General features: G+C 39.4%; 1 protein-coding gene across 1 annotated transcript in view; it reads left to right on the top strand.

Annotated features, from left to right (window-relative positions):
• Positions 1 to 17,362, top strand: part of FOXO1 (forkhead box O1) — a 47,286-nt gene extending 29,924 nt beyond the window's left edge. The window contains exons 2-3 of the mRNA XM_042478817.1: positions 14,178 to 15,539; positions 15,991 to 17,362. Coding sequence (XP_042334751.1) covers positions 14,178 to 15,530 — 1,353 coding nt within the window. The 3' untranslated portion in view covers positions 15,531 to 15,539; positions 15,991 to 17,362. The remainder of the gene's footprint in view (positions 1 to 14,177; positions 15,540 to 15,990) is intronic.
• Positions 17,363 to 17,621: the final 259 nt, after the last annotated feature.

Genomic DNA, 17,621 nt, shown 5'->3' with positions numbered 1-17,621 from the left:
GCCTCAGAGGTAAACAGCCAAGATACAAAAAGGAAAAAGTAGTGCAACATCAGGTTTGTTCAATCACCAAATACTATCAAACAATAGTTACATTTTTTAAAACATTAATTAATCAGAAGAAAGAGAACAGAGAGATTTAATCACAAGAAGCTATTGTTTTCTAGAAATCTAGAATTTCAGAAGCTTTACAGATAAAGTTTTTCCTATCCACTAGAAATGCAGAAAATTTTGTGGCAGATATAGGCTCTTGGATACTTGCGACCCATTTAAAGCTTCTATCTTTTGTTTACAAAAGTTTCGGCATCTATGCTTGCATGTTCTGACATGTGCAGAGTTCTTCCAAAAAATGGAAAGAAGGACCTGAGCACATATAAATGCCTGCTCTGTAAAAGAGCATGATACGTTTCCTGTTGAAAACTGTGGAAAGTGATGCTCTTCTCTCCCATCACCTGCGCCTACAAAAGCAGCAGTTGCACAATCCCTGTACTGTTCTGAATGAGAATACAGGCAACCATTCAACATGATGTGAGAAGCTCAGCCTCTATTTGTGGTGGGTCACCATCAGCAGGTCACCAGGAGACCAAACTGAGTCTCAGCCTCATCCTTTTTACACTAAACAATTATGGTACTATGATTCCACTTTACTATCATAGAATCCAAATTAATCCTAGAATTTAGAATTCGTAGCCAGAGAGCTCTAGTATATCACTAAACTACAAATTCCTGAATTCCATAGGATGCAGGGATGGTAGTTTAGAAGTAGAATCATAGCGCTGTAATTGTGTGGTGTGAAAGGCTCCTTTTTTCATAAGAAAAAAGAGCGTGCGATTGACAACTATTGTGCTTGTTCTTTCTGAGTAAGACGTTATAGTGCCTAATGTCATCTGAAATCAGCCTATCGTTTTCTTACACTGTATACGTTTGAATAGTATATATGGTTGACTGAGTGAGATGAACGTTAGGCTTTTTTACATGTAACAGGAAGCAGATGGATGTTCATTGATGGCCCAGTTTAAAGGGTGAATGCACTTGGGACACCTGCCTTCCTAATTTTAAACCCTATTTTGTACAGTTGTTTGTACGTTTGCCACAGATTTCATTGTCGCCTGAATGTTGCTTGAGGAGCGTTAGTGGGGGGTGGGAAGAGGTATATATTCAGATAATGAAAGGACTCAAACAGTTCTTCTTGGTACATGAAACAATATGAGGCAGGCTTCTCTTGAAAGTGAAGAACTTTCCTGTTTAGACTTTCTGTTTGATTTGTTGGCTACCATCCTCTCAATTATCTCGCTTTTTTCAGCACAAGTGGCAGTCAGAAAAGGTCAGCGCATGATAAGAAAGGAGATGGAATGTGGTGACAAATTAGTCATGCAGTATGTCTCTTATGTTGTTTCCGACTTATAGCGACCATAAGGTGACCCTGTCATGGGGTTTTCTTGGCAAGATTTGTTCAGAGGGGAGTTGCCATTGCCTCCCTCTGAGCCTGAGAGTATGCGATTTGCCCAAGGTGACCCAGTGGGTTTCCATGGCTGAGCAAGATTCGAACCCTGGTCCCCAGAGTCATAGTACAATGCTCAGACTACACTGACTCTCACTCCTTAACTTGGTCAGAGCAATACAGGAAGTCAGAGTGGCCTACTTTTAGGATGATTATCTGTGCCACAGACCAGTGAAGGGAGCTATCTGGTGAGATGAACTAGCGGGTGGGGAGGCCACCATGATTTACCTAATCTCTGCAAAATCTTGCTGGGACTGTTAAAGCTTGTGGTAGCTGCTGCTTCTTGTGCTGCTTCTTTGCATCATATATGTGGATAAAACACTTTCTTCTTCGTGGTCTCTGACTGACAGGCACTCCTTTCACGCTGCATAATTATAGTGATATGATTCCACTACAACTGCAGTGGCTCCATTCTATGGAAACCTGGGAGTAGCAATTTAGAGAGGAATATTTAGATCTGCAGACAGAATTCTCTTCTGGTAGCTAAGTTGTTGTTGTTGTTGTGTGCCTTCAAGTTGTTTCCCACTTATGACAAACATAAGGCGACCCTATCACAAGGTTTTCTTTGCAAGATTTGTTCAGAGGAGGTTTGCCATTGTCTTCCCCTGAGGCTCAGAACATATGACTTGCCCAAAGTCACCTATGGATGAATTGGGAATTGAATCCTGGTCTCCAGGGTCGTTGTCCAACACTCAAACCACTATGCCACGCTGGTTCTACTGGTGCCTCTAAACAAGCGACAGATCCCAGGATTCCACAGGATGCAGCCTTGGCATGTAAAAATGGAATTCTTGTGCTATAATTGTGAGGAACGACTCCAGATGTCTTGTATCGGTCCTGTTTGCTTGGTGTAACGTTCCAAAAATCCCGGATTGGATTTAAGAAGACATCCAGTGGCAGAGGTTTTAGAAACCTCTTTTCCTAACTGACAAAACCTAGGTACTTTTACGTAAAATGAAACAGTTTTTGGTTTCTGTGGCTTGCGTTTTTGGCTCATGGCACCATCATCTATTTTAAGAGGTCCAAGCAAACTGACGCACAAGCATGACCAGACAATTGTGATTTGTGGATGAAAGGTACTGGTGTTACCATTATGTGTTGGAGTGGGCTGGGGCACAATTCCTTACCATCACCTTTTCCTTATTCTGTGGCAGCGCTGATGAGGGCTTTCAGGAACGGAGGAAATTCCTTTTATAGAATCATAGAGTGGGAAAAAACCTTAACGGCCATTTAGTCCAACTCCCTGCCTTGCAGGAAGACACAATCAAAGATCCCCCTGACAGGTGGCCATCCAACCTCTGTTTAAAGACCTCCAAAAAGGAGATACCACTACTCTATGAGGCAACATATTCCGCTCTTGACTAGCTCCTACAGTCAATAAGTTCTTCCTAATATTTAGGTGGAATCTCTTTTTCCTGTAGTTTTAATAAATTGCTTTATGTCTTAGACTTCAAGGAGAGGGGAAACTTGGAGCGGCCTCTGGCCACTCCAGCCGCAAGCATGTCCTGAGTGACCAGACACCATGGTCCCAAGGCCAGCTACCAGCATCGTCTGCAATGGCCCACCGTCAAGGAGTGCTTTTTTTTGCCACTCCTTTTGTGGCTGAGTTTGGGCTGTTATAAGTGGCTGTGGCGCGATTTTAGCCCGATCCGAGGGTGTGTGTTATCTGAATGCCATGGCCCTGGATCAGCCTGAAGGTGCACTTTGGCCCATCTGTTTCGGGCCCCAGTTTCTGGAGCTGCAGAAAACAAATGTGCTCCATCCTCAACGTGACATCCCTTCAAATATTTAAACATGGCTATCATATCACCTCTTAACCTTCTCCTCTCCAGGATAAACATACCCAGCTCCCTAAGTCGCTCCTCATAGGGCATGGTTTCCAGACCTTTTGATAGCCTTTGTCCAGGTTCTTTCTGCTGATTCCTCGACTCTATTCTGTTGCTGATAATTTAAAGCCTGCAGCATTTCCTCCTCTTCCTTATGAGCATCAGTCCAGTTCTCATGAACTAAGAGAAGGAATCTGTTGCCACACCCAGGAAGGGTTTGATGGATACCTGGTCATGCTGGCTCCAGTAAGAATAGCAGGAGAGAACCATCTCTTCTTCTCAGTCCATTAACTTAATGATTAACAACGTGAAAGTCATGATACCCATTCATTCCTTAACAGGATTTTACAGAGTGGCTGTAGCAACACTGACTAGTTAAACCCCAAATTTCAATTTCATGTCTCCACATTCATTTTACATTTTGAGATCACGTGATAGATTTGTTAATCTTTTGAAGACTATTTGCTTAGTAATTTTGATTTATGTATTAGGTATGCAGTGTGATTAAAAAAGAATGGAGCAAAAGTAAAGCTGTTGTTTGGTTTTGCACCATTCTTTTTGAATCAACCTGTATTTCTATCCTTTTCTCCCAGTAAACTCAAGGTGTTGTAAATGGCTTTCTACCGCCTACTCATTTTATCCTCTCAACATGAGATGGGCTAATCTGAGAGACCTGGTGAGCCTGAAATGTCCCAGTGTATTTGATGGATTAGTGGGAAGATTTAAGTCCCAGTCTAGCAGTGTACCTAGTTGTCATAGTGGCTTTCTAATGCTTTGACAACTGCTAATTCTAATATTTGGACAACTACTGTTCTTATCTCCTGTAAGAGCTTTCTTTTTTCTAATGGATTAATTGTTCTCTATTACAATTCAAACTTTCTCTTCTTGACACTGCCTTTCTGTGTTGGTGGGATTGACTGTTCCTGTGAGGCAACAGACTATACAAATGGTCGCACTGGTATCTGGGAGGGTTCCTCATGTCAGGCAGGCCAAATGTGGGCAGCATTAGTGTGTGCATGTGTGAGATTATTCAGATGGTGAAAATAATTCCGGTAGAATATCAATTGAATTTGTGTTGTTCACATGAATTTTGAATACATCCAATTAAGGTTTTTTTAACGGGGCTGACAAAAAACCCACAAAACCTGGGATAATTGATATTGGGTGTCCCCCCCCCCCAATTTTCCTGAAAGATTTGCATTGTTGGCCATGTGACTAACTGATGCGGATAGACCTGGAATAAAACTCTACATGTCTTGAATGTGTTTTGAATTCATCTGCATCATCGACTCCATTTTTATTTGCAGTGCTGGTGTGTGTGAGCAATAGAACTTGTAGAGATGTGCATAGATGTGGTTCCAATAAAAAAAATAGTGTGAGCAACAAATTGTGGAATTCATGAGTGAGATTATTTACATCGTTGCGTTGCAAAACAAAATGTGTGAACAACCTCTGTGTGACATGGACAGATGATAGCTCAGAGACAACTTTCCTGGCAGAAGTTACTTTTCTACTTCTTGGGACCTTGGAGGATTGTACTACTTGTACACCTTGTTGTTGTTGTATGCCTGCAAATCGTTTATGGAGACCCCCAACCATACAATTATTTTCATTACTACATGTAAATATGTGTTTTTTAGGCGACCCCTGTGAAAGGGTCGTTCGACCCCCAAAGGGGTCCCGACCCACAGGTTGGGAACCATTGGAGCCATTGGTTTATGGTGACCCTAAAATGAACCATACTGCAGGATTTTGTGGGGCTGAGAGTGCGTCACTTGCCCAACATCACCCAGTGGATTTCCATGGTGCACCTGCATCCCTATTTGTTTCCAAACTTTTTTGGAGGGCAAATATTCTGCCTATGCACCCTGGGGCAATTTTGGTAGCCCTAAGGGCTACTTGGTGGTGGTAGTGGAGAACTGGAGCCATTTTATGCCCTGGAGAAGCCTTTTTAAAAACAGGAAATAAACCTTAAGTCACCTTCTAGTTTAGTTCCTGTTTAAAAAAAGGGCTGCTTCTGTGTTTAACATTTCCCAAGGGAGCAAAATTGTGGGAAAATTGCCCCCCCAAGGGTCAACGGGAACATTAATTTTTTTACTTTTGAAATCAAAACCTTGGAGTTGCTGCACATCCTAGCACACACACACACACACACACACACACACACCATGGCCTTACCTAAACTTTCTGTACTATAATCCTGGCTGGCACTCAGTGTCCCATCAAAATCCATCATGTTAAGTTTTAAAATGAATGTATTAATGTGGTAGAATTAGGGAAGTCAATTTTGTCTTTAATCTTGGGAAGTGTAGCATTTAATTTGTTGTGCTATTGTTAATTAATTTATCAATTAAGTCACTAGAGTTTTTTTCATTTACTGGGAAAGGGTTTTTGTTGTCACCATTGCCCCCTACTGGCACACTTTGTTACTGGCTCCTACAAATTGCTCTTTTTAGTTTTTAAGTTACTTTCATCAGCCCTGTAGTTTGGAGACACATTGCACTACAAATCCTATAGTCCAGTTGATGCTTTGGGATAGAGTCCTATCACAAGGATCTGAAGACAAATTCAGATTTATCAGTGATCTGCATCTATCTCCTATTCTCCACTCCCTCCCAACCCTGCAGCTGGTTTGCTGTAAGAAAAATGGGGAAATAAATTTGCAAATAACTAGTTGTTGTCGTTACTTTTATATTTATTGATATCCCACTTTTCTCCCAATTTGGGACTCAAGGCGTCTTACAAGAGGTAAAAGAAACACAACTAAAAATATACCCAATACAAAGGTTAAACATATCATTATACTAACCATTAATTAAAACCAGTTTAAAACACTGCTAGTTAAATTTAACCAGTTATTTCCAACCTCCAGTGGTGATTCTCGTGAACCAGTGTATTAAGTGATTAAGCATCATTGCAGGAATGAGGGAACACAGGCGCGTTACAGAGCGCTGAGAAGCAGTGCTCTGTTGCCGCTGCCAGTTCCAGTGTGAAGGAGCCACAGCAGCCAAACTGTGTGGCTCCTCCGCGCTGCAAATTATGACGCCACGAAGCGCCAATGGCACACTTGTGGCATCATATGCACCGCGCGATGTGTGAACACAATGCGTCCGCTACATCAAGATGGTGGTGCCCGTGTGGAACGGGCGCTGCCATTTTGTACGGACTCAGTCCGTATTAGGGTTGGGGCGTCCGGAAGGGACGCCCCTTCTCAACCCTAATACGCACTGAGTCAACCCTACTATGCCGCTTTGGAGCGTCTGTAACGCACCTAAGAAGCACACTATTGAACTAGTTATGTCCAGGCTTTGCAATTAAGTGCAGCCTACTTTCTGCCCACCTCAGTAGAAAAACATTGCTATAGCTAATTTCCTTTTGGCTGCTCAGAAAAGCCTGGAAAGCAGATATGACTAGGTAGACAATAACTTGAAAGAACAAAAATAAACATTTTGAAACAGAAAACTGTATTGCCTGCCAAATAGTTCTTTAAAATTACAAACAAGTAAAAGGTTAGAAAAGTGGAGGAACTTTAAACAAGTAGAACTGTTCTTTGAAGTACTAAAAAGGAAAAAGCCATGAGCAAAACAAAAGTACAGTGGGTCCTTGGTATCCGCTGGGATTTGGTTCCAGGATCCCTGTGTATACCAAATCCATGGATATTCAAGTCCCATTAAATAAGTTAGTACAGTAAAATGATGTCCCTTATACAAAATGGCACTACTAAGCTTTAGGTTTTGGAATGTATATATTTTTAAGTTGTGGATGCTTGAATCCATGGATAAAAAAAATCTGTGGATAAGGAGGGCTGACTGTATTGGTGCTATGTTTCTGACTTATGGTGACCCTAAGGCTGGTTTTTCTGGGGCTGAGAGTGTGTGCCTCATCCAAAGTCGCCCAGTGGGTTTCCATGGCTGAGCAACGAATCAAACCTTGGTTTCCAGAGCCATAGTTTCATGCTCAAGCCACTGCACCCATGCTGGCTCTCCCTTTAAATTTAGTTGTTGCCTATTCCATTCTCATGCTTTCAGCTAATTTTTAGTGATAGTGTGGAAAGCCTTTGAAATAGTGATTCCCAAATTTTGGTCCTCCAGGTGTTTTGGGCTTCAACGCCAGCTTGGTCAACAGCCAGGAATTCTGGGAGCTAGAGTCCAAAACATCTGGACAACCAAAGTTTGGGAACCACTGCTTTAAAAGTTGCTGTGAGCTCCATAGAGCCTGAGTGGGATACAAAGGTAACTTGTCTTATTTCAGTTTGCATTGCATGTTTTGCCTTAGATGATCGTAATACAGTACTGGGATTTTTGAGAAGAACTCATCCTGTGAGGGGAAGGAGGGGTTGGTGGGAGAGCGAGTGTGAATGGATGCCTGACCAGCTCCACTTCCAGTGTCATTTCCAGTATGTCATGCCAGTTCTGGTTTGCCTCCATTGAAAACAATGGGACTTCTTGGCTCACGGCCCATCGCAAAGAACTCTTGCATTCCTGTTTTATGAATCTGAGGTTGCAGAGGAAATACTAAATAGGAACAAAGCCTGAGCTAAAGGAGTTTGTTAACCTTAGAAGGGAATATGGCTTTTTAAAATGTGATCTTTTCAAAGTGTTTATATAACCTGGAATGACAATTAAATGCCAGCCTTTGTAGCTTTGTGTGACAACTTGGCTCCCTTGATCCTTGAACATCCTTGGTTCACAGAGTTGGAAAATATAGACTAGCCCAGTATGCTCAGTTTATAAACTACTGCAGAGGTTAATGACAGAGATAGTGATGTTTGGTATCTACTACACTTTTTCTCATTACTTTCCAGGCTATTTTTGAAGTTTGATCTGTAAGTGGCTATATCTACATTGTAGTATTAATGCAGCTTCACACTACTTTAACTGCCATGGCTCAGTGTTATGACATCCTGGGATTTGTAGTTGTGTGACTTATTTTGCCTTCTCAGAGAACTCTGGTGCCACAACAAACTTCAAGTCCCACGATTCCATAGGATGGTGCCGTGACAGTTAAAGTGGCATCAAACTGCATTAATTCTGCAGTGTGGCAGCAGCATTAGGAACGGAAGAAGCTGCCTTATATGTGGTCAAACTAGTGGTCCGACTTGACCAGTATTATTAACTCTGATTAGCCATAATTTTCCAAAGTTTCAAGCACATTTTATTGTACTTCAGTATTAATTTATTATTTATATCAAGCCTGTCTGTAAATTCTTCCCTAGATCTACTTGGAGGTTCATTATAATAATTTGAAATTGCATTGCTTGATTCCTACATAACCCAGATATTTAACATTGCAAAGGAGAAAAGGAAAACTAGAATCAGTTGGTACCTCTTTCTTGGCTGTCTATATACCAAGTTAGAACAATGGGATTTTTTGAAGGGAATTGCCATCTTTAGTTTTTATAAGCACAAAGAATTACAAGTTTTTCATTTAAAAATCTGTTGCCAGTTCAATCAGGGACACCACTTACTTAGTGACATTAACAATAAATTAAACTGGTGATAAAATTATAATATTCCATGGGCATCATGAAGGGTTCGTTGCAATGCAATATGCTAATTGTCAGTTCATTTGCAAGTATGATTTAAAGTGCTAGGGAATAAAAGGGGCTTTGCTGAGACTCACATCTGCAAGAGGTAAAGTACTTTGCAGTGCAGAATCACATTGGTTCTATAGAGATGGAGGTTGGAAGAGAAGAAATGGTTAAAATATAACCAGATTTTAACAAAGAGTATTCAGACAGAGATGAAGATGAAATCTAAGGAACTTCAAGAAGAAAGAGTAGACGTACAATGGTTTTTACATAGACATATGACAGAAAGATTTAGAATGGGTATAAAATTGGAAGGATTCACAGAAAATGATAATGAGTTGGACAATATTTTCACAGGAGGGGAACACAAAAACATAGCATAATTTTACAAATTGTTACTCCAGCGAGAATTAAAACAAGAGATGATTTTAAAAATTGATGATGAAGTGGAGTCAGTATACAAATTACAATATTAAATTAGAAAATGAGAGAAATCATAGGGAAAAAACTCAGAAATTTACTTTATGCCAAACAATGCAAGAGAACGTACTACAAAATGTTAGATGAATGGTACATTACCCCAGCGAAATTATCTAAAATAGATAAGAAACAAGATAATAGATGCTGGAAGTGTCAACAATCTACTGGAACATGGTGGCACTGTCACCTAGCTAAGGAATACTGGAAGAAGATAAGACAGACAATGGAAAAATTTGAAACTAGAACTGTTTCTTTTGAACATGACAAGTATGCTAGAAGAAGAGGTAGAAAGACAACACTGGAGAACCATACTATATATGATTACGGCAGCAAGGTTGCTCTATGCCCAGAACTGGAAACTGAAACAGATTCCTACAGTTGATGAATAGATCATGAAACCTGAGAGACATGAAAGAAATGGACTGACTGTCTAGATCCATTCAAGGGAATATGATACAGGACTTAGAAAAAGACTCATACTTATTGAAACTATAAAAAGAAGGAAGGAGAAGGTCAGAAAGAATTAACAATTCTTATTAAACAGAAATTATTTTATATAGATAAGACATATTGTAAGAAAAAAGATATTAAGAAGGTAGGGTGAACCAAAGTAACAGAGGAAAAAGAGAGAACAGAAGAAATTGTATGACAAATAAGACTACATATAACTATGGTTATATATAGAAAGATAATTGGCAGTTAATGGCTTCAGTTATTGATGAGGGGAAATATAGTTGAAAAGTTTGAGTACAACAGAAGCTCAGTGATGATCCTAGTAGTAATTCTGAGTCAAGAAAATTGAAAGGCCAGATATAAGAAAACTGTTGGTGTTGTTTGTGATATTTGTTTTATGTTAATTTTGTAAACAACAACAACAATAATAAAAGAATTAATGCAACTTGATACCACTTTAACTGCAATGGCTCAGTGCTATGGAATCCTGATATCTGTAGTTGTTGTAGCACCGGAGCTCTCTGACAGAGAGGGCTTAATATCTCACAAAACTACAAATCATAGAATTTGATAGCACTGAACCATGGCAGTTAAAGCAGTGTCAAACTGCATTCTTTTTGCAGTGTAGATTAGATCTGAGATGAGGAGAACAGTGTAGACTCCTGCCCGCTTTGCCTGCCACTCACCAAGTTAGCTTTTTGCAGGGTCACTTGAATCACAATGCAGTGCCACGGTAAATGTGCTTGAATTCCATTAAGATGTTGCCAAGTGCCCACTAAGGCAAGCCACCAAGAGTGGCAGGTTGAGTTTAAGGCTGAGCCCCTGCAAAGCTGCCAGGGAACCAGAAAGTAGAATCCAGAAGTGACATTTGGCTTTGATTATTGACTGAAAATGACAAGGAGTTCAGCGTGGATAAAAATTGCATTTACATGCCCATGGTGTGTAGGTATAATTGAAAGTTTTGTAACTGATAAGCAATCCTCCTCAACTGTTCAATGATTGCAACTACTGGTGATTAGATTTATTTGTTTTTCAACTGCTTTTAACATATTGGTAAGAATAAGTGGATTGATCGATGATTTTGATATGACAGAAATAACACTCAAATTAAAGTATAAAGGAAGCTGTTATCAGTGGCATAGATAATGGCCTTGTTTGTATTTTAATTAGCTTTCATGCTGACAATGATGCAGAGGCAAATTATGTGATTGGCAGGTAATTTATGTATAGGAGTTTGAACCTATGTGTGTGTGTTTGTTAGGAGTTTATTGGATAGCATGAAAATTGTTGGATAAGGTTTGTGGTTGGGTAGGAAATATGACTGGAAAGCTGGCATCAGGTTTGTTATAGATGAAGTTGCAATCAATCCAGCAAAGATATCGGCAAATAAAACTAGACACTCTAGAGTGGCTGGTTTTTCTGAAGTGAACAATCTCAGATGGTTGAAAACACTTTCGAGGTACAGTATATAGTAGCTTCCAGTGGTAACTAAATCTTGTAACTGCACTCGCCTGCCCAGTTGCCAAGTTCCAGTGCTTGAAGCTGTACTATTATCAGGCCATGTCTACTTTTGGCAAAGCGTTGTAGACACAACATCATTAAATATATATATATATTTTGCAATATTTACTCTTCTTCCACACTTTTTTTTCCAAGCTAGTAAATCATAGTTTCTTTAATCTCCTCCTGGCTGCGTGAAAAACAGGAATTTATGTAACAGGCACTTGCTGCAAACCTTTTCCTGTTTGGGACTTTTGTTTTTGTTGGCAGGACTGGGAGATGGCTTTGCTACTCCAAGAGTGACCTTGAATGTCCTTAGTGGGAGAAAACTAGATTGTAACTTTCTGATGACTAAGGAAGTCTGTAGCTTCTGTAAAATGCTAAACACTTCCATGTGTGGATGGATTGAATGTTTTGGGCCAGCGTCTGTGTGCAGGAGATAACACTTGTTTCCATCATAAACACTTAACCATATAGCTGTGTTAAGGTAGGATATATGATGTATACAAAACAATATTTTGAAACAGTAATATTTCTTTATTTTTAATCAGCGTGTTTTACAGAATAGCTTTCTTCTGTTTGTCCGACCACAACACACCCCCAGAATATTACTGGCCTTTATTCAGAGCAAGCAGTCAAGGCAGAATATCACATTTCTCTGGGCTTTCCAGGGCAAGTGGCATTGGCAGACTTGAATATTCTGAGACTAATTTAAGCATTCCGGGTGATCATGTTTTGTTTCTTAAGCATATGTTTTCTCCGTTTGCATGTAAAGCAGGAATCAATTCTGCTTCTCACACAGGAAGGAGAACACAGGGAAGGAAAGCAAAATCTGACCTCTCTCCGCTCCTTATTTCTCTGCTGTCTGATGTTCTAAGCCCAATCCCATTATCTGAAGATCCAGGCAGGAGAAAGCAGCTGAGTGTGTGGCAAAGTGGGGAAAGGGATTGCCTTTCACATTTCATCCTATATGCTCTATTTTATGTGAGAAGTAGAAACTCTCTCCTGATACACATTTGAGAAAACACTTATTTATTAAGCTAGACATCTTCGTCTGATTCTACCATTAAACTGTGTGTTCTGCAGTTGCACTAGATCAGGTTATAGGAATTAGTTGGTGTGATCTGCATAGGTGGTAGAAGTGACTTCACAAAGTTTATGTGACCACAAAGTTTTATGTGACCCTGGAGGTCCTGCCCCACTGTTTGAGAACCACTGAGTTAAGGGTTTATTGAAAATTTGGTGTGTATTAGTCAATTGCACCAACATTGCATAGGATCTTCTGCTGATCCATCGCTGCTCCTACTGTTCCTCTTCCAATGTGTTGAGGTGCATGGCTTCAGGTTAAAGGTCTACTTCACCTCTGCGAATACTGAATTACTCTGTCATAGTTTGCTAGGGAGCAGAACTAATAGAGCCCAACATCTTTCAGTTGGAGCAGATTGTTCCTGTGGGTGAACGTCTTTGAGGATTTTGTGAGTGACCTTTTAGCCCATCCATATACAATACTTCCTCCTTTCCTTTCTTTTATGACTTGTATTTGTGGATTCTGCACCTTGAGTGGGATGCTTTTGGTAGCTAGACTTTTCATCAGAATACTTTTTGGATGGACATTGATGAGTCTGTTCACACAACTTCCTTCCTACTGTGAAAGAACCAGTTTTCATTTTCTTGAGGATATTAATTATATTTTGATGCTTTTTGCTGCGTTTATCCCTAATGGCAGGTTTTTCCATAGATGTTCTGATGTCAGAGACACTCAGCTTAAAATTCCTTTTTGGATGTACAGTTGTCCCTCCATATTCACTAGGGTTAAGGGGAACAAGACCCCCGTGAATATGGAAAAACCGCAAATAACAAAAACACTGTTTTTGCCTGAGAGGACACCTCTCTAGGAATCTCTAGGTCCTCCAGGTAACTCTGCGGTCAATGTCCAACATACACTGACCATAGAATGGCACTGGAGTAGCTACAAATGGTCTTTCAGTGCAACTTTTAGTTAAAGTTTACCACAGAGTTGCACTGGAGGACCTAGACAGTCCTAGAGAGAACATATTAAATCCGTGAATAATCAAATCCGCAAATATCAAATCCGCAAATATGGAGGGATGACTGTATAGTGCTTTTTGTGAAACAAAGAAGGTGTAAATATTGTTCTTTTAATTATAGTTTTGTTAAATTTCTTGTTTAAAACTTTATTAATGGGATAAGGTGTTATCTCAAACTATATGTTTTACTATAGTTTTCCTAGGATGTTTTACACTGAAACCCAGAATTCAGCACTGCTTGCTTGTATATTATCATGGCATATTAGAGACAATACATTGAAAAGATGTGTGCCTTTTTAAAAATTAAATTAACATTTTAAATATTCTGGTTAAGAAAATTCTCCAATTTCATTTTGGTTTTTGGTTTTTGTTTTTCTGGGATAGCTTTGACGTTAGGACTCAGTACTGAAGGACACAACAGAGAAGAATATCGCACCCATATCTATTTTAGATTTTACTTTGGAATATTTTAAAATATTTTTTAAAATGTTGAGCCCTAGTTTTGGGGAAAATGCAGAGTATAAATAAAGGTGATGATAATGAAGATATTTCTAAAGGCACAGTTAAATTGTATTAAGTGTGTAGGATTGTATATCCAAAAATCTTGAGAAGCATCTATAATGGAATCCCAGGCTGTTTTTATACCTGAAGGGTACCATAAATTAGAAACGATCTGCATTAATCCTTGTTTATTTTGCTTCAAAACCATATTTAAAACATTGTGTTTTATATGGGGATAATTCAAATATTGCATTGGGAAATAAGATACATTCTGTAGTTATCATGCATTTGGTTGAATGGGTTGTCTACTGAAATTAAAACACCTTCTTTCTTTTCTTTAGAATTCAATTCGTCACAACCTCTCATTACACAGCAAGTTTATTCGAGTGCAGAATGAAGGGACAGGAAAAAGCTCTTGGTGGATGCTGAACCCAGAAGGAGGCAAAAGTGGAAAGTCTCCCAGGAGAAGGGCTGCTTCCATGGACAACAGCAGCAAGTTTGCAAAAAGCAGAGGGAGAGCTGCGAAGAAAAAAGCAGCTCTTCAGGCAGGTCAAGATGGAACTGGTGACAGTACAGGCACCCAGTTTTCAAAATGGCCTGCAAGTCCCAGCTCTCACAGTAATGATGACTTTGATAATAACTGGAGTACTTTTAGGCCTAGAGCCAGTTCTAATGCTAGTACAATTAGTGGGAGGCTTTCTCCAATTCTGCCAGAACAAGATGATCTTGGAGAAAGCGATGTACACTCCATGGTGTACCCTCCATCAGCAACCAAAATGGCCTCAACTCTGCCCAGCCTTTCTGAGATGAGTAGTTCAGAAAACATGGAGAACCTCTTGGATAATCTCAACCTTTTGTCCCCCAACACAACTTTGACTGGATCAACTCAATCTCCACCAACTACCATGATGCAACAATCTCCTGGTTATTCATATACTTCATCAAGCACAAGTATAAATTCAGCTAATACAGACTACAGGAAATACACTTACAGTCAGCCTAGCATGAACTCTTTGCCACAGATGCCTATGCAAACCATTCAAGACAGCAAATCAAGCTATGGAACCATTAGCCAATATGGTCCCTGCCCTGTAGGACTCCTGAAGGAATTGCTTACTTCTGATTCGCCTCCTCACAATGATATCTTGACATCTGTAGAGACTCATGTTTCTCAGCCAAGTGGCCGAGTCCTTGGACAGAATGTATTAATGGCCAATAACTCAGCAATATCATCATATGGTAACCAGCAGTCCCATAAGAAAATCATTTCCCTGACCAGTGGTCATCCCCACCAGGGACACATACAGTCAACATCATCAGTCAACAGCCATACCTTGTCTCTCACTCTTAGCACTGTGTCTCATGCTTCAAGTTTAAATCGACCATCCACAGCAAAAACCTCAGTACAAGTGCCTATGAGCCACCCAATGCAGATGAACAGCCTCAACCCTTACACCACTGTGAACACCTGCAATGGTTATGGAAGAGTGGGGATTGTCTCTTTCCATCAGGAGAAGCTCCCTAGTGACTTAGACGATATGTTGATTGAACGATTGGACTGCGATATGGAGTCGATCATTCGTAATGACCTCATGGATGGGGAAACATTAGATTTTAACTTTGACAGTGTGTTGCCTAATCAGAGTTTGTCACATGGTGTTAAAACAACAACACACAGCTGGGTGTCGGGATAAGATTGAAAGGTTAGTTTCCCATGTTTTATTGTCCACATGTTTCAAACAGTTTCTCTCCTTTGAAAAGGGGTGGGGAACCTGTGGTCCCCCAGACTTTGATGAATTACTATTCCTATCATCCCTCATCATGGGCCAGATGGGCTAGGGCTAAGAATATCTGGAAGAGGGCCAATGCAGAGGGCCTTAAAAGAATGCTCCAATGCCTTAGCAGTTGTATGGCAGAACAAAATTCTGCAGATAGCATTTCTTCCGCAATTATATCTGTGCTAAAGGGGCAAAGTGTACATTGATAAAACACTTGTACCCTTTCTTTAAAAAAAAGAAGTAAAAGAAGGGCTCTTTCTTTGTTGGCTCTCTTAGGCATTTACTTATCTCTATATGCAAAACATTCTGTCTTCTGTTCTCAGCGTATGAGTTTCCTTTCTATCATTGTACATTTTTCTTTGTTTTGTTTTCCTAGGCTACACTTGAAAATACTTCAGACATCTCTGACTGCAAGAACTAAGCAAGGGAGTCCAAAGATGTCCTTCAGCTTCTTTGCAATTTATTTTATAATATTTCTTTTCCTCTTGTTGGACTTGATGCCAGATAGATGTTTTTCCTGTACAGGATGTTTGCCAGATATTTGCAGGTTGTTTGCTGCTGTAGGTAAGGAATGTGCAGTTGGAAGTGTCTTTATTTGGAAGTGCCAAACTCACTACAATGCCATAGAAAAGCAGAAAATACTTGCACTTCATGTTTTGCATTAACTGTGTACGGTATAAGCTGCAAAATTAAAATGGGTTCTTTAGGAATATTTCATATCTAAGCAAAGATAAATACTGTGGCAGTCTTTTATACCTTCAGTTGCTTTTAATCAAGGCTTACTTTTGATCTTGCTCAACTCTCACAGAACTGTGTGCAGTTCAGTTAATTGCCTTAAGTGTATTAAAACTGCTGCACCTTTTCTATAAGACCTTATCATCAAATATGGTCTAACCAAAGTTGTTGGCCATTCAGCGTTCCACATCTGAGAACAGACTGAAAGTTTTGCCACCTTTGTTGTTGATTATGTAGTAGATTTACACTGGGGCTGACCTCCAGATTGACTAATTTTATTGATGTACTTAAATAATGATATACATATTTTTTTACGTCTCTACTTTGTTATAGAAGCTTCTTAATATTTGCGGAATCCAAGCTAGCTAGCGAAATTTATAGTACTTTGTATACAATATTTTAATAAGAATAAAGGGAGAGAATTTATATTAGCACTCTGTAAGATTTGTAAAAAGAAGGTTTCTACTTGTAAAGAAAAATGGGGTTTTTTTTCTGGCACAAAAGTGATGTGTAGTTATATATGTACAGATAAATTCTGTTACTATAGTAACACTGACTACCCCAAAAATTTAAGTATTGTTAAATTGGTTTGTATGTACATGTCTTCATATTTATATAATGGGGAAATTTCATGACTTTTTTTACCCAAGGGACAAAAAGTTCACAGCTTAATAATATTCTCAATAATAATACATTTTAGTTTCATTTGTTCTTAATTATAGGTATTCTCATTCTTCCTTTAAGTTTTTACTCCCTCCTCTTTTCATTTAAAGATATTGAAGAGCTGGAACCAACTTTAAGTTACATTACGGTGTAATAATATATTTTTGTAACAATAAAACTTGGTTACAAACAGTGTATTTTTAATTATATAATGGTTATAATTATATAGTTATAAACAGGTTGAGTCTCCCTTATCCAAAATGCTTGGGATCAGATGGATTTTGGATTTTTTTAGACTTTGAAATATTTGCATATATATAATGAAATACCTTGGAGATGAGACCCAGGTCTAAACATGAAATTCATTCATGTTTCATATACACCTTATTAGCCTGAAGGTAATTTTATACATCATATTTTAATAATAATTGTACATGAAACAAAGACCTGTTACAGACTGCCAAAATAAAGCTGCTTCGGGTCTCTTTGGAGGTATGCTATTTAAATGATGCATGCATCAGAAGAAGCCGGAAGCTGCACCAAAGCTGCACTCCAGTGCTTAGGAATGGAGCGTGGCTTTGGCGCGACCTCCGGTCTCTTAGGACCCAT

Source organism: Sceloporus undulatus, chromosome 1, assembly GCF_019175285.1.
Source record: "Sceloporus undulatus isolate JIND9_A2432 ecotype Alabama chromosome 1, SceUnd_v1.1, whole genome shotgun sequence".
In the NCBI taxonomy this organism is placed as follows: Eukaryota; Metazoa; Chordata; class Lepidosauria; order Squamata; family Phrynosomatidae; genus Sceloporus; species Sceloporus undulatus.
Note: the sequence above shows the minus strand (reverse complement) of the source record. Positions and strands in the feature narration are given on the sequence as shown.